This window comes from Tyto alba, unplaced genomic scaffold, assembly GCF_018691265.1.
Source record: "Tyto alba isolate M040663 unplaced genomic scaffold, T.alba_DEE_v4.0 Super-Scaffold_38, whole genome shotgun sequence".
Classification (NCBI taxonomy): domain Eukaryota; kingdom Metazoa; phylum Chordata; class Aves; order Strigiformes; family Tytonidae; genus Tyto; species Tyto alba.
This window is the reverse complement of record NW_024881313.1, coordinates 18,741,951-18,765,824: the sequence shown is the minus strand read 5'-3', so window position 1 is coordinate 18,765,824 and position 23,874 is coordinate 18,741,951. Positions and strand designations below refer to the sequence as shown.

At 35.8% G+C, this 23,874-nt stretch overlaps 1 protein-coding gene across 4 annotated transcripts in view; it reads left to right on the top strand.

Moving 5' to 3' along the window:
• MINDY3 (MINDY lysine 48 deubiquitinase 3) overlaps positions 1–23,874 on the top strand; it is a 54,932-nt gene that overhangs the window by 2,687 nt on the left and 28,371 nt on the right. The window contains exons 1-10 of one of the 4 annotated variants that reach the window (XM_042801847.1): positions 5,814–5,852; positions 6,451–6,680; positions 7,974–8,031; positions 9,654–9,827; positions 13,587–13,638; positions 15,566–15,680; positions 16,128–16,201; positions 16,679–16,758; positions 22,209–22,279; positions 23,433–23,513. In XM_042801847.1, coding sequence (XP_042657781.1) covers positions 9,704–9,827; positions 13,587–13,638; positions 15,566–15,680; positions 16,128–16,201; positions 16,679–16,758; positions 22,209–22,279; positions 23,433–23,513 — 597 coding nt within the window. In that variant the 5' untranslated portion in view covers positions 5,814–5,852; positions 6,451–6,680; positions 7,974–8,031; positions 9,654–9,703. Of the gene's footprint in view, positions 1–5,772; positions 5,853–6,450; positions 6,681–7,973; positions 8,032–9,637; positions 9,828–9,892; positions 10,692–13,560; positions 13,639–15,565; positions 15,681–16,127; positions 16,202–16,678; positions 16,759–22,208; positions 22,280–23,432; positions 23,514–23,874 lie in introns of those variants that run through there. The other 3 variants (XM_032991649.2, XM_042801846.1, XM_032991650.2) reach the window with 3 other exon arrangements.

Here is a 23,874-nt window from a genome sequence, read left to right as displayed (position 1 = left end):
CAGTTGGTGCAGTTTATGTGTCTTTTTTTTTTTATATAGAAATTTTCTTATTTATGATTGCAGCAGAATTTGCAGTTTGAACTTCATGAATCCTATTTATCAGAATCCTGAAAGTGGACACAGAGGAATGTAGTGCAAAGGCTCAGTCTGAATTTTGGTGTTTCCTGGCATAAATATGATGACTAGAGAAGGAGTTAGAAAGAGGACTGAACCGTTAAGAGACATACCCATGTTAGGAGTGATTTTCTTCATTGATCCAAGAGACAAATCCCATTCATAAAGCCGCTATTCTGTTCAGTCCTAAGGCATGCGGCATCAGGTCTATACAACTGTGAATGTCTGGCAATTTTGAGTGCTTTATCCTTTTAGAATTACCTGTGCTGTTTTCTCATTGGTCTTTGGAAAGAAGGATACAGGACAGTCTTTCCAAAACAGCTATTTAACTTCAAAAGCATAACGTGAAGGTATTAATACTATAGTTCATGTATATACATATAACTTATCATGTAAAAAGGTCTGTTTTATCTGGATCCTCTTCCAGATTCCAGGTTGAGATCTCGGTGAGTAATTTGACAACTTTCCCTTTCCTTCTCCCCTATTCTTTCCAGGTTTCCTTTTTTTACATGCTTGGAACTCTGTTTCTGGTCTAGTACGTTTAAACATCACCTGATTGGCTTTTATTACATCCTTGCTTGAGGAGCTAGATCCTATAATATTTTAAAGTCACTGGAGCTGTTAATCAGGAAGAAAATAAAAGCATTTTTCATTTAATATTCACAGTTAGGGTATAGACAGGTGTGAATTGTGTGAACGGCTGGAGGAAGTGGTTATACCTATTGGCCCACCTCTGCCTACTTGTTGCTGCTTGTATGCCATAAGTACTTCGTCTTCAAATCTTCTGGGGGAACTGCTTTTGAAGCTTCTGCTTTACTGATGCCAGTCACGCTTAGCAAAGTATACCTTGATGAGTGGTCTTCAGGTCATGGTCTGTGGACTGCTTTTAAGGTAAAAATAAAGAAGTTAGAAGCCAAACCTGCTGCCAGGAGTTTGCACATCATGTGGAAAAAAAAATTGAGGTCTTCAAACAAAGAAGTCCTGATGACTACCAACTCAGAGTTTCTGTTTAAGTAGAAGATGTTGCTTCTCTTTAAGCAAATGTTGCTAATTCTGGCGGTAAGAAGTGGTCTTGCTAAAATAAGCCATACTACTATTAAATGTGAGACAACAGTAGCTTTTGGAAAAACACTGGGGACGAGCTACCTGACAGCCTTCTCTAGGGAAGAATTTCTGTTCTCAATTTTATACTGATTGACTTTTTTCTTCTTTCCTCCTTTGGAGTGGCATACTGCATACTGGTTTTTGGGTAGTGATACTGTATTTACAGACAAAATAACCACATCTTGCTGTTTAGACAGACTGTCAAATCCCTTTCTACTGTATATGAGATTTAAATGTTTATTTCATGTACTTCCATAATGCAGAGTTGTCTTGAAATAATGAATTCATTCTGAAGGATGCAAAACCTCTTGTGAAGCTTGCTGAATGAAAAGTTAGGCTTTGGGGCAGAAATACAGTTTTTTGAGGGACCATGTCATTATGTGTAACAGCCTTCTCAGCACTGTTAAACTGGAAGGAGAATAGAAGATACTATTCTCTGTGAAAAAAATGGGGTGTGAACGTAGAAGTTAAGTGGTTAAGAAAACGGTATTTTGTGGCTAATGTAGTTGGAATACATATAGAGCATTAAGAATTTGGAATACCCTGTAACACAATTATCCACATAATTAGTGAACACTAAAACTCTTTGCTGATGCCCAGACCCAAAAAGGAATATCTGAAAAGAGAGTGTCCTTACGCTAAGAAAGGACATGATGCTATTGAGTCCATTCTTTACTCTGGATAAGTCTGACAGGCTTAGAGAAAATAAAGGTATTGAGGAGCACTCACACAGAGGGCTCTTACCAGGGTACAGATTCAAAAGTTTCAATCAAAATTGGGAAATTTCACAGAGCTGGTTTGGTTTGGTTTTTTTGTTTGTTTGTTTGTTTGTTTGTTTGCTTTTGTTTGTTTTCATTTTCGTTTTTTTTTACAAAGATGTAAAAAGAAGTAGACATGTTGGAATGTTACCTTGTTTTCTGGCAGCTTGTTGCCAAATTTAGTGGTAGTCTACCAGGTAATTTGGATACTTTCCTCAGAACCTTCCAGGACTTCTGGCTCTTTATCCACAACCTATTAAGCGGAGTTTTGTTGTAGTATTGCTGTAGTAAATGCTCCTTTCTTTTTGTGTGTGTGGAAAAAGTTGTTTTGTTTGTTTTTTCCTATAGAAAATTTCAGAAGTTTATTTTTACTATAAAAATACACTTTGAAAATACAAAGCCATATGCAAAATGTGTCTTATCATTATACACCAGCTCTAGGGAAAGGATAAAACATTAAGACTTGTTGTAAACCTCGTACTTGGGTAATAATGGATTATGCTAGCGTTTCTGTCAGGCAGTTCTTGTATCCCAAAAGAGAAAAAGAAATACCGTTCCATGGTGAGAGGCCAGCTCAGCAGGGAACAGGACAAAACAATGAATAGCGCAGCATCTTTGTAGGTAGAATAGATCAGGGGTGGAGCAAGGGGTTTTTTCTAACGTGCTTAATGTTGCATGCTCTTTAGCTATTCCCCTTGTCTCTTTCATGCATCTAGAATTGGTTCTTGCACAGAGTGCAAACACTGAAGGCATACAGCGTCCTTTGTAAAATGACAGTGTTACTAATATCTAGAGTCTTAGCTTAAAAAAAAAAAAATAGGAATATGCAAATTTAAAAAAAATGCAGGAAAGGGTGGTCATAATAGAAGAATGAATGGGCTTTGTAGTGCTTTGGACCATGATGTGGAGTATTAGATGAAAGACAAGAATAGGTAATTAAGTCATACATTCATTTTGGCAAACTATGTCAAAGAGCTAAGAAGTAGGTTTAAGAAGAGAAACATGGGTCTTGGTAAATGCTAAATTTTGGGGAAATAAGGAAAATAAAACTTCGTGTTGTGTGATTAATAGTGGACAAAGGATATAAAGACAGATCTGGGAGTATCAGTCACCGTAACTCACAATACTGGACAATACACCGACTACAAACAGGAATCTAGATCTGCTTCCCACCTGCCCCCTTCCAGAAGGATTAAAGCAGTAGAGCAGTGATGTTGAAAAAATGAGGTCAGTGGAGCACTTAACACGGTTATAAATGACAAGGCAGATGAATTATAATGATAGTATTTAATAGTTTCTTATAGGTAAATTTTTATAATTATACTCATGAATAAAAGGCAAGCAGATTAATTTAAAAGAATTATTTTGGCTGCATTGCATCTATTTTGCTATTGAAATTTTGTCTTGAGTGAAAAGAACTGTATGATAGATATATCTGGTTAAGAGTGGGAGTATGTAGAAGTTAGTTTGGATCAGAGATGCTAGTCTTAGTTGATAGCTTGAAGGGTGGCCAGGCAATTCCTAAGAATCATAAAGAAGAGTGTGGGATTAATGGATGTTTACAGAGATTGCTCAAGATGTGATTATTGTGGAGGGCAAAAAACGTAAGTAGATGTGATTGAAGGCTGAGGTAGACTTGAACCCAACTTGACTGCAGACTGCAGGTTTCTGAAATTTTACCTGAGCTGACTTCAGATTTTGTAGTTTTAAAAAAGTTATAAAAAAAAGAGCAAGACCAAAATCCCTGAAGCCCGTTTTTTGCTTAACAGCTTTTAGAACCTTGATATTTATTAAGCATCATTTAGGTAAAAGAAGTTAAGTGTGCCTTTAGGTTATACATGTTTTTTTCCTGTGGTTGTATTCTGTCAATTTCTGTATAATACCAATTTTACATTGTCTATCTCAAATTTGTATTCACTCTGGTGGAATCACACTCAATTTTCTTTATTTTTAGGAAGCAATTTTGAAAAATAAGGCAGGGTTAATCTGAGACAGTTCATGCTTTCTGTAAGAAGACTGAAGAATGTGCAACATATTCAAGATTTCTTGAGTGTGGTTTAATGGTACCACATCCAAGTATGTTGTTTTTCTGCAGTGGCTAAATCATTAAAACAACTAAAAAAAAAAAAAAAACACCTATTGTTGCAGTGTGCTTAGATGGCATGCAGTAGTGCTTCAAAGTAGAGAAAGACTTACCTTTTAATATGATAAGCCTGCACAAACTAATTCAGAAAGTTTAAAGGACTGGTGATGCTTCTTACTGAGGCATGTTAACAGGGGAGTGAAACGACACTAGTGCAAACTTTGGTTAAAGGACAGATTAATGGAGATTCGTTGCTACATTGGGTGATGCTGGATCAAAGTATGTAGGATTGACGTGCATCTGGGTTTTGGATATAAAATAACATCTTTGTAATGCACATTTGCAATTCAGTTGAAAACTGGAACATTCTGTCAGATACAGGGGAAACCCCATTTTTAAAAGAATTATGGCTACATCGATCCATCTTGGAAGAAAAAGGTCATGTTGTTGAATAACTATAATTTCTGTGATGAAATATGGCCTACAAAACATGCAGTGGTCCTCTCTCATGTCATGTATTGGTGTGGAAGTCTGCACTGGAGCAATACATTTTCCCCCTTGAAATTCATATCAAGGGGTTAGGGATGCTTTTGATATGGAAGCATGTAATGATATAGAATTGGGAAAAGGAGGAATTGTGGGAAAAAAGGATTGAGTATTCTTTCTGCTGAGACTGACACTGCTGCAAAAACATGCATGTATATCCCCTTTCTACCTGCCCCCACTTGCTTGTGCTTGCTGGTTAGTTGCTGACTGCAGTTGCATGGTTTCTAGATTACATTGAACTAGAGTCACTTCAGCACAGTCTTATCAGCACTTAAAAGAATAATGCAAAATATCACTCACTGTAAGTTGCTGTGTGTCAGCTTCATCAAGGTAATTGTCCATGTATATTCATTTATCTCTGAGAAATGCAAGCTATGAATCACTGTATCTGGAAGACAAGTTTAAGGGCAAGGTGGTAACAAACAATTTTACAGTAATTGCTCTGGCATTTTCTCAATTATGTGACTGTAAGATAATTCTGAAATATAAATGCATTAAAGATGGAGGGGGAAAACAGATGATCTTGCATGTCAGTAAATATAGTGTATCTTCTGTGAAAGAACACCATTAAGAGGCTTGCTTCACTGATTACAAGTGAATATTTGAGTTACTCAGCATATTTCATTCTTAATACGAAGCAATGATAGGCCAGAAATGAGATCAGTGAGAGGCATACTGTGCCCTTCATAGGGAATAGAAATGTATTATGCATGTTCAGTGAAGGCCCAAAGTTGATATTGGGGTTTTTTTTACATATGTGAGACAAAATATTATCTCTTACAAACAAATTTTAATTGATTTATAAGAAATAAAACATAATAAAATAAAAACTGTGGTTTAAGTATCCAGCCACATGTGCTCTAATGACAGTTTTACTGTTAAAAATCCATTTGTTTAAAACCCTAGCTGTTGGTCCTCTGTAGCTATTATTTCATTGTGGAGATAAATCATTTCTGTGCTTTGATATGTATTTGTATTTGTGACTTTTCTTTCTTCAGATAGTTCAACCGCATTCTGTTGCAATATCAGGGGAAAAAAAAAAATCTTGAAAAGTTACCTAATCTTTGAAGGTGAATAAATCAGGTGTCATTTCTATTAGGAAGAAGTATACATAAGCATCTGCTTGTTTATATATTTCACTAAATATAGGGTTTTTTCATTTGTCAGGATTTGTCTTCAGTGAATCTGAATCAACTGCATTAGAACAATTTGAAGGTGGCCCTTGTGCAGTGATTGCACCTGTACAGGTAAGATGCATTTATCATAGAAATGGTTCAGAATTACTAAGCCCAAAGTTTGTTCTTTTCTCTATATAAGTGGAACTAAGTTAAATATTTTAAAAATTGCAGATCAGTTGTATTTTGATTTCATAATTATAGCATGGAGGAGACAAAATCTTCAGTAAAAAGGCAGAGATGGGATGATTTTGAACTATAATTTTGCAGAAGTGGAGTTGTTTCAGGAACTTTGGCAGGTTGATCCAAGCAGAGGTAACTTAAAAGTGGAATGCAGGATAAAGGGGAGAAGTAAAAGATCAGATACAAATGTAATCCTTTCTCATCTCTTATCCCTGTCCTTAAGAAGGGTAGCATCTGTGTCACAATGTGTCCTTTAGCAAACTGTATTAGAAATATTTGAAGTAATTGATTTCCAAACCTAACAAGGTTTTCTATGTGAGAAAAGGAGAAATGTTACACTTGCAAAGTCGTAGCTAGCAGAATAATTGAAGTATGTCAGGTGAATCTATTTTATTCTGCGTATGTGCTTAGGATTTCACTTGTGCTTCAGATACACTCAACCGTGATTGTGATTTTTTTTGTTTTCTTACTTCATTGTATCTTGTAGGCTATGTGCATACTCTTTGAAATGCTGTTTCTGGGGCAATTCTGACTGCTGTGTAGATATACAACCTGAAGGCTGGATCCGTTCTGCTAGAGCAGTTTGTCTAATCTGTGACTGCTCTTCATTCTCTGAGAAGCACCCTGTAGAGACAGGCAGACACTGAGTCATGGGCTAGATTACTTTTTTTGGTAACCTGCTCTTGACTCCTCTTACACACAGACCAAATTCTGCAGGTATGTCTAGGTCTGAGTTGAGGCTTTGTCCACTGATAGGGGACATACTAAAGCCGTGTAGCAGAGTTAATCTTCTCATGAACTGGGAGGTACCTGTGTCAGACAAGTCACATTGTGGAATTGTTTGCATCTCTGGTGTGTGTAATGTGATAGTCATAAAACCTCTGTTGTGGTTACTTCAAGACACTCTAAACACTGGTCCCACCAAAAGGCTTGTACCACAGGAAGGAACACCACTTGTTTAGGCTGTAAGAAATCAATAGAAAAACATTTTATTATGAATTGCACTCTGTAACATGGCTCTGTCTAGTTCTGTGGTCTTAAAACCAGATGTAGAGTGTCTGGTCTCTGATGTTAGAATTACAAGTCTTTTATTCGGTGGGAGTGGAGAGAGTAAAGAATAGGTCCAGCCAGCTCCTTAAAGGCAGTGCCAAGTCTTTACCATATCAGATGTTCTTATAGATAGTGTTTTTCCAGATTTATATGTAGTTCAACTTCCCTGAAATAAAATAGTTAAAGCATGTTTAAAAGTGAGCTGAGTTCCAGCTTGGGAAGGAGGAGGGGATCAGACAGATCTTGCAGTGCCTATTGCTGCTGTGAATTACTAAAAAAGGTGTGCGGAAGATCCATGACAAGACAACAGAGTGAGTCTGTCAGGGAAGGGGTGAAAGTTGAAGCAGCTGGTTTTTAGGTGCTGCAAATACTTGAAACAGCATCCAGTAAAGTAACTAGACCAAGAGTCTGCTTCCCAAAGTTTGTTCTTTCATTGTTCCTTCTCTGTAGCTTCGAACACTTTTTTTTTTTTTTTTTTTTTTTAATTGCAACATTACTGTTGATGGAAAACAAAGCCGGGATATGGAGATGCGTAGATTTTCTTTTATCTGATCTGTGAATTATGACTTGCAATAGTTAAGAGGTGTGCTTTTTAACTGCTAATAGAGTTGTCTTGTATTACTCAAAATATAGTCAAAATATATTGCGAAATATCTGTGCCTCCATTACAACAGTCCTGTGAATCTGGAATATGTTTATGTAAATATGCACTCTGTGGATTTGAAGTGTACTTGAGGTTCAAACTCAGTGATGTTGCATGTAGGTGTGAGGCCACCTTTATTGTTAGTTTGAATGGGAAAAATCAGTAAAGAGTGCAGGCTCAGTGTTTCTTACTGAACGATGAGCAGCTTGAAACCCTTCTGATAACATGCAAAAATGCTTTGGTGTAGAGCTTGTGACATGATGTAAAAGTTGGTGTTGTCTTGTATTTTAATATTATTTTATGCTTTGATAACAAAGGCATTCCTTTTGAAGAGGCTTTTTACCAGCGAAAAGTCTACTTGGAGAGACTGTCCAGGTACTGAGAACTCTTTTTTTCCTCTTTATTTTTTCTATTTTAATTATTTGTAGAGCACATCCTAGCACAAAATTTTAAAATATTTTACACTTTCTTTTTGTTTAAGTGTGTACCCATGCCATTTTAGGAGGCTCTGGTGGTGGGGTGACCTTGGCTGGATGCCCAGCAAAGCCGCTCTATCACTCGCCCTCCTCAACTGGACAGAGGAGAGAGAATATAAAGGCTTGTGGGTGGAGATAAGGACAGGGAGAGATCATTCACCAATTACCATCACAGGCAAAACAGACTTGACTTTGAAAAAGTAACTTAATTTATTGCCAATCAAATCAAAGTAGTGTAATAAGAAATAAAATAAATCTTAAAACATCTTCCCACCACCCCTCCCTTCTTCCTGGGCTCAACTTCACTCCCAGTTTTTCTTTACCTCCTCCCCTTCAGTAAAACAGGGGGATGAGGAATGGGGGTTGTGGTCAGTTCATCACGTCTCTGACACTCGTTGCTCCTCAGGGGGAGGACTCCTCACTTTCTCTGTTCCAGCATGGGGTCCCTCCCACAGGAGATAGTCCTTCACAAATGTCTCCAATGTGAGTCCTTCCCACAGGCTGCAGTTCTTCATGAACTGCTCCAGAGTAGTTCCCTCCCATGGGCTGAAGTCCTTCAGGAACAGACTGCTCCAGTGAGGGTCACCCTCAGGGTCACAAGTCCTGACAGCAAACCTGCTCCAGTGTGGGCTTTCTATAGGCTCACAGCCTCCTTCAGGCACATCCACCTGCTCCAGCATGGGGTCCTCCCCAAGCTGCAGGTGGGTATCTGCTCCACCATTAACCCCCCTGGGCTGCAGGTGGGTATCTGCTCCACCATTAACCTCCCTGGGCTGCAGGTGGGTATCTGCTCCACCATTAACGTCCCTGGGCTGCAGGGGCACAGCCTGCCTCACCATGGTCTACCCCACAGACTGCAGGGGAATCTCTGCTCCGCTGTTTGGAGCACCTCTTTAGCTGTCCTTGGTGTTTGCAGGGTTGTTTTTCTCACATATTCCCACTCCTCTTCCTGGCTGCAACTGCTCTCCTCCAGGTTGTTTTTTTCCCCTTCTTAAATATGTTACCCCAGAGGTGCTACCATCATCGCTGATGGGCTTGGCATTGGCCAGTGGCGGGTCCGTCCTGGAGCCAGCTGGCATTGGCTCTATCGGACGTAGGGGAAGCTTCTGGCAGCTTCTCACAGAAGCCACCCCTGTAGCCCCCACCGGCCCCAGCTACCAAAACCTTGCCATGCAAACCCAATACAGAGGCATACAGTATGTATACTACATGTCTCTAAACTCCCGTTTATTAGGTCCATGCCTGTCAATAGTACTTTTGTGTTTTATAAATATTTGATTGAAATCTATTATTAGGGAAGGGAATGGATTTGAAATCATAATAAAACACATTTTTCTAAAGACAGCTTTATAATTATTTGGTTCAGTATAGTCAAAGTGCAATTAATGTTAATAAGATAATTAATAAGATAAAATAATAAACTCAATTATTTAGGTAACTAATGTATAAAAAAGATACTAGTAGTTTATATAAGACACTGATTAGCAGCAATTGAACTCATCTAGGTTTCTGATCTTTCAGAAGAGGAGCAGAAGAATCTTCTCTGTCATACATTATGTGATATTTTGGAAATGGCTTGCTCTGATAATTCTGAGTCGTACTCTCTGGCAATGTGGATAAGAGGAAAAACAACTGAAGAAACTGCTAGTATTTCCGAGAGTCCTGCAGAATCTAGTCGTCAAGAGGAACAACCTTGTAAGATGTATTTCTATACTCTAAATTACCCATCACTTAGTGAAATATTATGTTTTTTTGAGGGAACACTGCTTTTTATTATTACATAGGTGGGGTTTTTGCCTTTATAATTCCATTAGCAACAGACAAATTTTTGTCTGTTGTAATTAGTGGCATTGATCATTTTTTTGTCGAAAAGAATGCTATCTGTCACTGGAGTTCTAACATATGTGTTTCTCTTGAATTTGAGAATTTCCATAATCTTTTCAATTTTATTTTGTAATTTACTGGGACCTGGTGGATAAATTAATTTGGAAAAATCTACATGCTTCCAAACACTGGAGGAATATTTTAACTTGTCACTTGTTGCTTTATTTCAGAAAAGCTTTTATAAAGCTTTATCTGTTGTAAAATATTCTACATCCCCTGTTACGGAAAAGTAGCCTTTTTCTCTTTGATTCTATGCAGTACCAACACAGCTTACGCAAATCACCTTCTAGTTAGCTTAACAGAATTTTTTTGTAGGTTAGAATTTTTCAGTTACTTGTTTTTTCCAAATGTCTCTATTTCTTCATTAATTACTGACATCAAGTATCCAGTGAACATCATCTGTTGCAGTAAGATATGGCATCCAGTCATATTTAACTGCTGTGGAGCCAGTGACGTGGAAAGTTTAGCTGTGCACCCATAATCACTGAGATGTGTATTTATTAATCTTTTAATAGGAGATATCTAATGTGTTAAAAGATAAACTTCTTTTAGTTTTTGTTCCCAATGTGTCTCTTAAGAAGTATGAAAAACTCTTCACATGAGAACCTGCTTATAAAGGTGCCATCTTTTGATGGAAGGAATATGCTATTCAGCGATTTGTGGCATAACTGCAAAGTAAGAATTGTAGAAGTAGATTTAGACATTTGTAGCTAGCTATAGCAGTTAGTAGTGCTGGAGCTCTTTATGTTACAAGTCATCTTTATCTGCTTCTATCAAATGCTCCATATGCTCCACGTGCTTTAGAAGGCTCAAACAATAATAATTAAAATGTTACTGAAGTGAAAAATCAGAAGGTCACCACATAAGAGTTCAAAGTGAGTGGTTATTTTTTATTAAGAAAAAGTATGCAGAAAGTTCCATCTACAGCTTTTCTGTTTTTTAAAAAAATAAATCTTCTTTGCAAAATAATAAGGCAATTATAACAATGAAATTCTTAATTTCAGTGGATTTTCCAGTTGTCTCTGAAGCTCTTGCTCATATAATGAAGTTTCCTTTGAAGAAGCGAAGCAGAGCCTACTTATTGATAGGCTTTTACTGTCCTGTTTATTAATATATCACCTTATTCTAAAGAACTTTTAACCGTAGAAAATATTCAACAGAAAGTCTTTTTGAACATACACTGAATATTTACTCTCAACACTGACAATAATCTGTTCTACTACATACCTACGTTTTTCATATTTCTGTAGAAGTTTACAAGTTCTGCCTGATTTGTCCTTAATGCCATGGAACGTGGTTAGGAAGAGCAGGGTACATTTACCATGAACGGTCTGTTTTTTTCATGAGCAACATTAATCTCTTTCATCGTTCATATTCTGTATTCCTGATAAGACACTGAATGTACCTCTTGTATGCAGTCTACAGTTCAAATAGTACTTTACCTTGTAGCTATATTGCAATGCACTTCCTGATTTAAGATATATTTGTTAGGGTTATTTTTTTTTTTCTGTGTTGGTATTTAAATATAGACCAGCTTCTTGCCTTGTTAGGCGTGGGACAAAAAGATGTGGAGAAGAAGGTATGGCTAATAGTGCAGAGTTCTGTTACTGGTAGTGCAAAGGAATACATTTATTTCTTGATGGTTGTTGTAATCAATAAAAATAGAAATAGGCATTGTCATAGTTGGTAGGACTTAAGAGATGAGTTACGTGTGTGGGAGAGTATTACAGATACAATTCTACATGGCAGGCTACTGCTATTTGGGAATTGAATATGGGAATATATTTATAATAAAACCATGACATATGATTAGACACAGCATGATAGAGTATCATTTTAAAGAGTTTCTATACAATTGTATTTCTCATACAGCTTATGTTCTATTGCTGTTTGCTCTTTTCCTCTCCACAAAGCACTGTCTCTATTTAGTCTTTTTTGGGTTATGTATAGCTACATTTCTCTTTAGGATTTCTACTTCTTTCCCTTTGTTTCAGATAGTAGTTCTCTTACCATTTCACTCCGTTCTGTAGTAACAGAATGAAACTGCCTATCATCCTGTTGTGTGAACAAAAGGTGGATTCGAGCACACTTACTGAATGCAATAGCATTTTTCATCTGCTTTTGTGGTGTATACCAGTGACTTGTTGTTGGCCATGCATTGGCTGTAGTAGTGCAAGTTCCCAGGTTCAAAGGCTGCTTTATATGACTTAGTCCCTCTAACTTTCTGCTTGCAAAAACATATGTTCTTGGAGCAGGGTTAGTTCCTGTAGCATTTTCTGCAATTTAGATTCATTGTTTTATATTTTTAAAAAAGTCTTAAAAATATATTTTCTTAAGTCTAGTTTTGCTCATGGTAACCTAATTTTAGTAATTCCTTGTAGTGTTTCAAAAGACAAAAAACTAACACTCTTAAGACTACTGCTGCCTTATTTCTGAAGTAGAAAATTAAAGTATTCTATTGCTGGAGAATCAGTTGTGTTTGCATGTAAGCTAATCAAGTGCATCTTTAAAAATTCAATCAGAAAGGGCATAAAAAGGCCTTTTGGGAATTCTTGTGGGAAGAATTGATTGGTAATATTAGCCCTAATGCCTTCAGGTCTTTAATGATATGTATGCAGTCAAATTAAGTAGCTAGATCATCAGACATTATTTAAATATTCAGCATTGTGGCCTTTATCAGAAAGCAGATCTGTCTGTTTTGTATATTTTGTACATTATTCTACTAGCGGGAAGATAAAGTCCTTACGAATGTTGAGGGCACTAAAGACTGCAACACTCTTAATATTTAAAAGCTTATAGAATTTGATAATTACACAACTGGCGAGTGTAATTTCCTGTTGGTAAAAGAAAATTTGATTTAAAAAGTTAGTTTCATATCCTTGGTTTGGAAATGTTGAGAGGGGAACAAAGGTATAAAGCCTGTGTTGAACTTGGGAAGACACTAATGCTGTATTTTTTTTCCGTCTTGGGTGCAACATTTATTTGAAAGGCTATTTATTCATTATTGAAAGAAAACAATGAGAATTTATTTTAAAATAGGATGTGTAGAATAATTCTACTCATTTTTTTGTAATAAATAAGTATTAAAAGGGAAAAATAAAGCAAACAAACAAAAAAATTCAGTAACAGAAATGTATATCTGAAGAAAAAATACAGCTTGCCTACATTGATAAAATGATCCAAATAATCATGCCTGCTGTTCTAGGAAATAATACTCTTGTTGACCTGCAAAATTATATCTATAGTATGCATATGCTTGATGACTCTGTGACAGCCATGTTTTGTATTAAATCAACAGCTTAGTATTGGACAAATATTTTCAAGGCTACACACTCCAGTGGCTTTGTGGTTTTAATAAATTGATTAGTCCAAATAGAAATGTTCTCACTAATTTGTATGGTAGAATCTTAATGTTGTGCTAAATTAGTTTATACTAATCAATTAAAAAATTTAAATGGCAAGGGAGGATTAAAAATTATAATTAAAGCTTGAAAGTATACTAGCTTGCTGTGTGTATCTTGTGTCATTTTTTTGCCATGTGTAGTGCTGAAAAGTGTCTCTTGTGTATAGCTGCCTTGGCTGTCGAAGAGCTTGGCTTTGAGCGATTTCATGCATTAATTCAGTAAGTAATATGTTGGAACATTTAAAATACAATATTTTGAAGTTACACTACAGTTCACAGCCCCGAAAGGGGTATGTTGAGGAACTTTTTGTGTGTTACACATCAGGTTCAACTTGGATTTCAAGTTTTGGTTTGGGGGTTTTGGTGGTTTTTCTTTGTATTTTACCATTTAAAATGGAATGTTATCTTGAGCATAAGCATTAGGCTTTAAAATAAAACTGGAGCAATGAAATGTGCAAAATTGGCTGAATAACTTGTGCATTTCGAGTATATGAACACAGCTAATTAAGATTCACATTTAGGTTAGAGATGTTAATGCTCGATATTTATACACAGTCTTCACAGGTGATTTTATCTGAAATACTTGTGATATATATACTGAAAAAAAATGGTCATCTAATATTTTTCCTGATTTGAGACAACATAAGAAACATTTATAGAAATGTTTCATACACAAACCTTGATTTTTTTGTTTCATACTTTAACTGTTCTCTTTTTGGGATGTAAATACAGCGCTTACAGTTTTGGTGAGTTTATCTTTAAAGGTAACAGCCTTTTATTTTCATAGTGAACAGTTGTAATCATACAAATAAATCCCCAAAGAGGAAATAAAGAGCAACAGAATTTCACATTACAGTTGAGATAGAAAATGTTTCTAATTAGAGCTGAAATAACTATTGATTATTGTATCAGTAGTAATTACAGTTTGTTCTTTAAAGCCATTCTCTTATGAGGAAAAAAAAAGAGAATATAATACTTTTGTAGCCTTCTCTGATCAAAACACTCATTTCGTGCCCTCCCCCTCCTTTCCACTCACCCCCTCAGTATTTGGACTTGTGGTGCCCACTTCAGTTTTTCTCAGTCTTTTTACCTGGAAATGAACACTCTGGCATATGCCTTTAGAGCAAGATGAGTGATGGATATCAGAACTAACTTTGCCTTGCATACCTTATATGCCCATGTATAGTCTCTTGATAATGAAAGGTAGTTTAAAAATCTCAAGTGTTAGCCAGAGTAAACCCATCTATGGATATATTTTTGCAGCTATTTGTTTCTTTTTTAAACGGAACTTATTACAAGTGTGCAAGAAATCAAAAAGAAAATAATATACCTAAGTTTGTGTAAGGTAAGCACAGGATATGATCTAGTTTGAATTACTCAATTAAAACTAATGTTTGTGTTCTGAAAAGCAGTATTTAGCTCTAAATATCCCAGGAAATAGAAAGTATATTACTTCACTGGAATATCAATGGATCTCTTTCTTTCCTCTGGTTTTATTTTACTTTTTTTCTTTTTAAACATATGATCACCTGGTGTTACCTTATCGTCCAGGTAGCAACCCTATCATCATACAACAAGATAGTTTCCCAAATGTTCATGTACTACTCTTGGTTTTGAACATTTTGTTTTTTCTGAAGCTGGAGTCTAATAAAATCAAATTCTCATGGGAAGTGTAATAATTACTTCAGAAGCTTGAAAGATAGTCTTAACTGGTTAAGTGGAAGGTTTTTTTCCTTCAGTTTATGGACTGAATATCTTTCAGAATTCTATATAATGCAAATGTTATTTTGGTGACATACAGCCTATTCGCAATTTCAGTGACTGTTTTCTAGAATTACTGGTTCAAGTCACTCAGCTCTTTCACAAGTGTGTGTAATTTTATGCTTAATGTATATAAAGTTAATTTTTGCACATTGCTCCAGAATGATTTATCTTCTTCTGATGGGTAAATACTAATGACTGTATGGCAGTTACAGTAACTCCAGAACAGCTGCTGTGTCATTTGTATATAACACCAGATATACTCTGTTGTTACTTGGACATTTTCATGTTACATATCAGTAGTTCTTGTTTGTGCTTTGTGACACTATTCTAATGCTTCATCTAAATCCATTCTCCTTTTCTGTTGGGTTTTTTTTTTCTTTAGCAAACGAGCATTCAAAAGCTTCCCTGAACTGAAGGATGCCATTTGGGATCAATATTCAGTGTGGACAAACAGATTTGGAGTATTGCTCTTTCTGTATTCTGTAATACTGACAAAGGTTTGTGGATTGTTTGATATTTTTGTGTGTGTGTGTTTTGTTTCTTTATTAAGAGAAAGTTTGATCACATGACCCTATTTCTGTAGAAGGTGAACACTGAACTGATAAACTACATCAAATCTAGATAAATGGGTGGAATGGTACCTTCATTCAAGTTGTAGTACATTTCCAGCATAAAAACTTGAAAAGTTGTCTGTTTTTTTGTTTCTTTGTTGAGGTTTGTTTTTTTTTTTTTTTTTTTTCCCACGTGATCTGGGAGAATTGCCAATTTTTGAAACATCCTTCCATGTATATTCCTAACATCTTTCATCCAGAGAAAGGGAGGTGTGTTTAGGTATCAATTCATACAAGAACATCAGCCTCCTAGTGTTTTACTACTGCATTCTGTTGTTGCAAATGTTGCAATTCATTCCTTAGAGATCAAAAATGTCTGTAACTTTTCTGCAGGGCATTGAAAACATAAAAAATGAAATTGAAGATGCAACTGAGCCATTGATAGATCCTGTTTATGGTCATGGAAGGTAAGCTGCAAAATATGGTTGCTACCACGTCACATAGATTTAGTGGGAAAATTTTTTATGTTTCTGTAACTGACCATTCTTTTAGGAAATGATTGACATTATGACAAAGATTGTAACTTTGTAATAGCTAAAAGCAACACTTCACATAGCTTGCTTTTTTCACTGCTAACCCCATTTAGTGCATCAGTTCTGAAGAAATGTTTCTGTTATTGCTTAATTTTGAGAGGAATAATTCTCAAATTCAGGGCTATATTTTTATATCAACTTGTTCGTTGAAAGAGTGCAGATAATATTAGCGTTGCTGAATTACAAATACATGCTAATCAAGGAATAGAATATTCCTTTATAGAAGGAAATTAGAGAATGTCTGCTTAGCTGTCCAGATAATACAATAATTTTTTAATTTGTTAGAGATAACTACATTTCAGAAAGAAATTGTATGTCACTTTTAATAGGCTATTTCTTTCTGTTACATAGCCAAAGTCTGATTAACCTCCTGTTGACGGGGCATGCTGTTTCTAACGTGTGGGATGGAGACAGAGAATGTTCAGGAATGAGTAAGTTGATTCTAGTTTATGCTTGTTCAGAATTTTTACATACTATAAGATGCTGACCTACAGATTTGGAATATGCTTTATTTCTCTTTTGATAGTCTCCTTGTTTACCGTCCTTTGATTTAAGCAGACCTCAAAAGGAAATAAAACATACTTGCACAAAATCTCTGATGGTAATATTGGTGAATACAGGATTGTTAGCTACAGGTTGCAATAATAAGGTACCTGATGACCAGGATGACAGAAGGGAGCACAGTCTCTGCAAGTGGGAAGGTTGGTCAGTACACTGGAGACAGGGTCACCATTCAGAGCAGCCACATCAGGCTAGAGAAAGGGACTGACAGGAATCTCTTGAAATTCACCAAAGGCAAATGCAAAGTCCAGCATCTGGGGTGGAATAAACCCGTGCAACAGTACCCAGCAGCACTGACTGCCTAGGAAGCAGCTTTTTAGAAAATGGCTCAAGGTCCCTGTGGGCAGTGAGTTGCACATGAGTCATCTGTGTGCTGTTGTGGCAAGGAAGACCAGCTGCATCTTGGGCTATGTTAGGAGGAGGATAGCCAGCAGGTGGAGGAAAGTGATGTTTCTTTCCCTCTATATGGCAGCTGTGGGATGACCACTGGAATGATGTGTCCAGTTTTGGGCTCCCCTGCACAGAAGATACATTGACATAGTAGAGTGAGTCCAGTGGAGGGCCACCATGATGACTAGGGGGCTTTTGTGGTTATTGCATTTCATCTTAGAAACAGAAGATGATCTGAAAGCAGGAACACTTTGAATTCTGAAGGTGCTCACATCCTCTCTCCCACTGCTACAAAGTCCATCTCAGGTTCATGAGCATGTATTTTACAAGGATTTTCCATCATCTAAGCCATCACTGAAAATATGGACTTGAACTGATGTTCAAGACAGATCCATGCAAGACCTGAGTCGAAATGCACTGGTTTGACTCCGAGCAAGTAGTATAATCTCCTTTGAGACTTTTTAGATTTCTACTTGATTATGATTCCATACAGGCAGTACTTCAGCATCAGACTTACCAGAATGTCATTTGGATATTATATCTAATTCTTCTCACCCCTATTGGTAGACTTCCTATCAGGGTGTTTAGATTGGATTATTGCTGTCTGTTATTGTTGAGCCTATACTGACTGCTTTTTTGATTTTTTTTTTTTTATTATTTTTTTTTTGTCCTTCCTACTGCATGCAAATTGATTACTAATTTGTTTCAAGACCTCTTGGATGTTACAATCATCCTTTTTCCTGCTTTTTTCCTCTAGCATTTTTTTTTTTCTTTGTTAGGGTAATTGCCAGGTTTTCCATTTTCTAGTCTCCTGGCACCTCCCTTATCTTTGATACATAAGGTAATAATGAGTCAGAGACCTAATTTGTCTAGCTACTTAAGAGGTATACAATGAATTTCATTAGGATCTGCCAGCTTGAACACATCTGTCTTTATTTACATTTTTTTATCCATTTTGGGGGTTTTTATGGATGACACCGTTATCTCATTGTTAATCTTCTTGTGTATACGACATCGTTTACTGTTCTGTGAATTAAAGCAAAGATGGCTTTGAATACTTGTATTTTCTTTGTATCATGTCATTTTGTATTTTATCAGACAATTCCTTCCCTGATTCATGCTGCATGTATAGAACATTGTTGTCATTTATCTGACCCCTTTAACTGAAATTTGTTCTAATTAGCCTTCCTGGTTTTATCCATATGTTCTCTTCAGTATTTTTAATTTTCTCTTTTGGATTTTTATGTTATGATTTATTAATCTGAATTGTTAGATTATGACCAATCAATCTGAGTTTTTCTTGTAGCTTTCTTTTACATTGGGATAATTTGCTGTTCTGCAATTTAATATATCTTTTTTGGAAATCTTGCAGTTCATTCCCTCATTTGTCTTTCAGATTATCTTTCTGGTCAGCCTTATTCATTAGTTATCCAAGTTGGAATTTTTTTCTTTTCTGAGAATACTGACCTCTCTTTGCACATAGTAATATTCCACATTTAGTTTCTCAGTCAATTCTACATGAAAAATCCAGAACCAGAACTCCTGTAGAAACATCTGTCTCATTTTGAGGGGAGAGGAGGAGCAGAAAATAATCCTTAGTACATTTTAAGAATCTGGTATTATGTGTCCTATTAGTGTTTCACCAGTTGAGTAATTGGATTTAACTACTGCTGGGAGCCCTCCATTTTCTTCAAGTCCTTGAGATAACTATAGTCAAAATCAGCTTAATCACTGTCACAAGTCTATAATCAGTATCTATTACAAAGTGATTTGTGTGACCTATCAATAAGAAGGACAAAGACCGACCTGTACTGTTCACAACTTCTTAGGCAAAACTGAATTTTGAGTACATTGTCACATTTCCTTTACCTATCAATCCTTTTTGTAATCTTTTTTCTCCTTCAGTCATTTCTCCTGTATTTTGACTCTCTTTGGGTGTAGCCTTCAGCTTCCTTTCTGCCAATTCTATGAGTTTCTCATGTAGACTGGTTGCAGGTGTCAAAATAACAAGAACTGAATGTGTTTGCTGACTGTTTTCTGAAGTTGGCTTTATGTACATTTTTCTGATTTGGTTACTGGTCACTTGTCTTTAACTCCTGTGGTCAAGCGACTACACGTAGGGAGGTTTGACATTAGTATTGTACAGAGTTGATTGCCAGTGCTGCTTGATTTTTCCATGTGTAAACATGATGAAAAGAGATTTCAGGTACTTCTGTGATTAGGTGTAATCAGTAGGTGAACTGTGGAAACTGAGGGGCAGAAAAAGTATCCCTGAATATGGGGGAAGGGCGATGCTACAGAACTGCAGAAAGCAATGGATGTGATGTGGTTTGTAGCATATTTGCAGGGGCAGCAGCGAAGCAACAGTGAGAAGATTCAGCCACAATGCAGGAACAGTAAAAATGCTAGATAGGTGATGCTGTTATCCCAGGTAAACTTATTTACTAAATTGAATTTTCAAAATGGCACTTGTGTTACATTTTTATTCAGAAGTTATGTAAAGCCACCTTACCTCTTGTTCAACTGTTTAGATAAGCAATCTTTAATTAATAAGTAAATCTTGAAAATTATTTTAAAACCATTTTAAAGGTACTGTCAGTAATTTTATCAGTGACAAAGAACATACTGAATTACAGACTTGAGGAATTACAAGATAGTTTACAGATTATTCTCAGAGCGCTGACTCTTACAGTATTGCATGTATTCCAAATAGAGTAGGAGTCATTAACTGGAATTGTTCTTGGCCATCGCTGGTACAAATACCAGTGAAATGACCCTTCTTCTTTGACTATCTACATATTCCCCTTCAAACCTTTCTTCTTATTCTAATCTTTTCTTTTCCCACAGTTATCCACAGTAGGAAGATATGTCAGGGTAGATTTTTCTTCCCTCCTTTTTAAAAGACTGTCATTCTTACATGAAGTGTAGCAATTTAATATGAATGCAGATAATGCTGTAACGGCTTTTTCTTAGTGCCAAGAATTTATGGTGTTTCATGTTGTCACTAGGTGGCGGTATCCTGTTACGGGTGGTAGCAGTATCATTATATTTTAAAATCATCATTAGTTTGGGACTGACTAGTATTTTGAAGGCTCCAGTTTTTTCCTTTTCTTAGAATTATGAATACTTTGCAAAAGTACTTTTCAAAAAAGGAGAAACTAACCTTCTGACAAGACGCGTACATATTCATTTTCCTAAATGATCTTTGGTGTTACCAGATCTGTGCCAGGGGGTATGTTTTCTTTCTATGCGGTGAGGATATTCACAGGGATAAACTTTGATTTAGGGAAGCATGTATCTCTTTGTTTCTTCATAAGTCATTTGAGAGTCATTTTTGCTTTTGTGTTCTTCTCTGTTGACTAATTCTGAAGGATGCATGGGTAGACCAGTGACTACAGGCTAAAGTTAACCTAATAGCTTTCAGATCTATAATCTATATAGCTTGACTGCTAGTTTTTCAGGATATTTACATTCGACAGCTACAGTCATAGCCAGGATCGCAGGTCCCTCTAGTTATCAGTCAGAGTTCTCATCTAGTTATCTGTCAGGGGAACAAAATACTCAATAATGTGATTTTTTTTTTTTTCTGAATAGTAAATATTATTTATCTGTGACTTTGCAGTTCTGCTCCAAGCATCAGCTCCTAAATCTGAAGCCTTTATTTAGCAGACTGAAATTTACATTGATTTTTTTAAATTATTTTTAAGAAATACGCGTGATGTGTTAAAATTATTTATTTAATGTACTATTGCTTGCTTCTGCCATTTGTTTCCCTTTATTGCCCATATAAATGTGCTATTTTTGAACAACCTGGTTTGAAGAATCCTTCACTAGTTTTTTCAGTTTGGCTAGCTTTCTTGCCCTCAGCTCAATGAGAGGATGAACTGTCTCAACATATGACAATTTATAGCACCACAGCTATAAGTCAGTAAGATAATGGGGTTCTGCAAAGTATTATCTATGCACGCCTGAATGTTTTAATTCCAAGCAAGTTTGAAGATAATCCTTGAAGGCATGGTTTCAGATCAAAGAATTCTGCACTGCAAAGAGAGCCTTTTATTGTGTATAGCTGACAACTCTAAGGAAGGAGTTGTACTTCCAGGCCACAAAGGTAGTGAATGGGCTACTATTTGTAAGTGTTTGGGGTTTTGTTTTTTGGAGTTGCTCTTTGTTTAGGCAATGTTTCGGGACCCAACAGAGCATTTCCAAGTAGACAGTACTTGCACTGTTGGGATGATGTATGTGTAACCCAGAGCTTCTTCAAATCCTTGTAACTAGCTTCCGAGCTTGAATTTTGAAGTACTTTCTCATTCTTTGTTAGAGAGCCTCAAATAAGGCTCTGTAAGTGCTCTTCCAATCAGTAGTACATAAATATTTCATCTGTTCCTGACAGCTGTGTGTATTTGAGAGCTGTATGATACATTAAGTGGAAGTCAGTACAGAAAATCTAATTGAGGAAATTATTTTTTTCCTACTAATGAAACTATTATTTGAAAAATTATGTTTTATTATTCAGAATGTGAAATAATTAAAATAAATATGTCCAGGGGATTACCAAAAAAAAAAAGAGGGGGGAGGAATACATAAATACATATATGCATATGTAATTTTTTTTCCCCATTCAAGATAGCTGTTTTTCTTAAATTTTTCTGAGAATAGTTTTGGTGTAAGTTACAGATACTTCATCTCCTGACAAATCCAACAACTTTTGAAAAAAGGCTATCAATGGCAAACTTTTAAAACCATCCATTTGGCTTTTCTTATTTTATAAAGAGGCAAAACATTTTTTGACCGTACCTGGATGATTTGCTGTTGCTGCTAAAACTGCATGACTTAAAATTATTACATGACCAATTTTGAAAGTAAGAAAAAATGGCTTGAGAGGCTTTGCAATATTTCTTGAATAAATTTTGTGTTTTCTTTTGAACAGAACTTCTTGGTATACATAAACAGGCAACAGTAGGTTTTTTGACATTGATGGAATCTCTGAGATATTGTAAGGTAAGCTGTTTTCTACCTAATTTTTCTTTCATTAAGGTGTTGTGGGCTTCTTTGACAGTATTGCTAAAAGTTTTGCTGTGTATGACTGGAGATACTAAAGAACTTACAAAGTATGTTTGAATTAAAACAGAATAATAACATGAAAACAGATATATGATAAAATTGTTAAATGCATCTTACTGAGTAAATGCTGTTTGATGCTATTTAAATTAGAATTTTACTGCACCAATTTAATACAGCTAGGTAGAAGCTTATGTTTTTACTAAAATAATGCTTAATGCAAGTTATGTATATGGTTATGAAACTGTGAAGTCTCAAAGTGGCTTGCTCTTGTGAATGTTGACATTTTATTGTCCTCTTTTTATTTCCATTTAAAATAAATAGCCATGAGTAAAAATGGTAAAACTACTATTAAGTAAATGTATTCTGAATAGACTATATTCAAGACTTAAGTTACTTTATCAATTTATCTGTGAACATCTGAAAGTACAACCTAGTCCACATTGTTTCTTCCTGTTGTGACATAGAGTTTCTTGATTTAAGGCTTTTATTTGAGAAACTTTGTGCTTTACAAATACTACTTTTGAAACAGCATTAATACTTTTAATTTCAAAATGCTTTTTGGTTGGTCTTTGCTTTCTTTTCAATGTCTATTAAATTCCTTTAATTTAGCTCAGGTTTAAAGAGGATTATGTAGTTGGCAGAACTCTGGTATATTGACTGTAAATAACTGTCCATTATTAAATAAATGTAAATTCCAAATTGGTCCATCCCAAACCAGCTAACAAGTCAAGTGTACTTCTACTTCATTTAGCATCTGATTTTAGTATTGTTAAGCATAGGAGTACTTACTCATGTGCAGTGTTTGAAGCATATCTCCAAGGTTGAAGTAAGGGATATTTTTGATACCACAGTCTCACTGATGACTTATTTCAGTTAATTATCATAAGCTATGTTGTTTTCCAAGTCCAACAGGAGTCATTGATAAAAATTAGAATCTAAATTTTTTGTGCTGCTTTGTCACTTTATTGAACATTTTATATTCGTTTTCAGAGCAGTTGGGACTCTACTAAATAAATTGTCATTAACTTGATCACTGACTAGATGAGTTTTCTGTTTGCTTTGTGTTTCTCATTTTGTTACACCTTTTTAGGTTGGTTCCTATTTGAAATCTCCAAAATTTCCCATTTGGATTCTTGGCAGTGAAACACACCTCACAGTCTTTTTTGCCAAGGTATGTTAGATGTGATTTTTGGTAACCTCTGGTAGATAAACACCACATAAATTCAAAGTTCGTATCTTGCTACGATGTGAGTTTCATGTGGCTTTAATGTAAAATTGTAGTCAACAAACCTTTTAATTAAGCCATCCCTTGAAGGCAGAGTTGTTCACATGGTTTAATGATATCTCATAAATTTTAGTGAAGTCTTCTGGTTCTATCTTAATTTATTGGGCTGGGGGAATGGTATGCTTTAGAACACCATAATTGGGATAAGTACTGTCTTAAATTTCTATAGTGTAAGAGAGATATAAAAAGGAAAGTTATGTGTAGGTGCCTATTAGTAGTTTAATCTCCCTGACAGTGCTTTCACAAT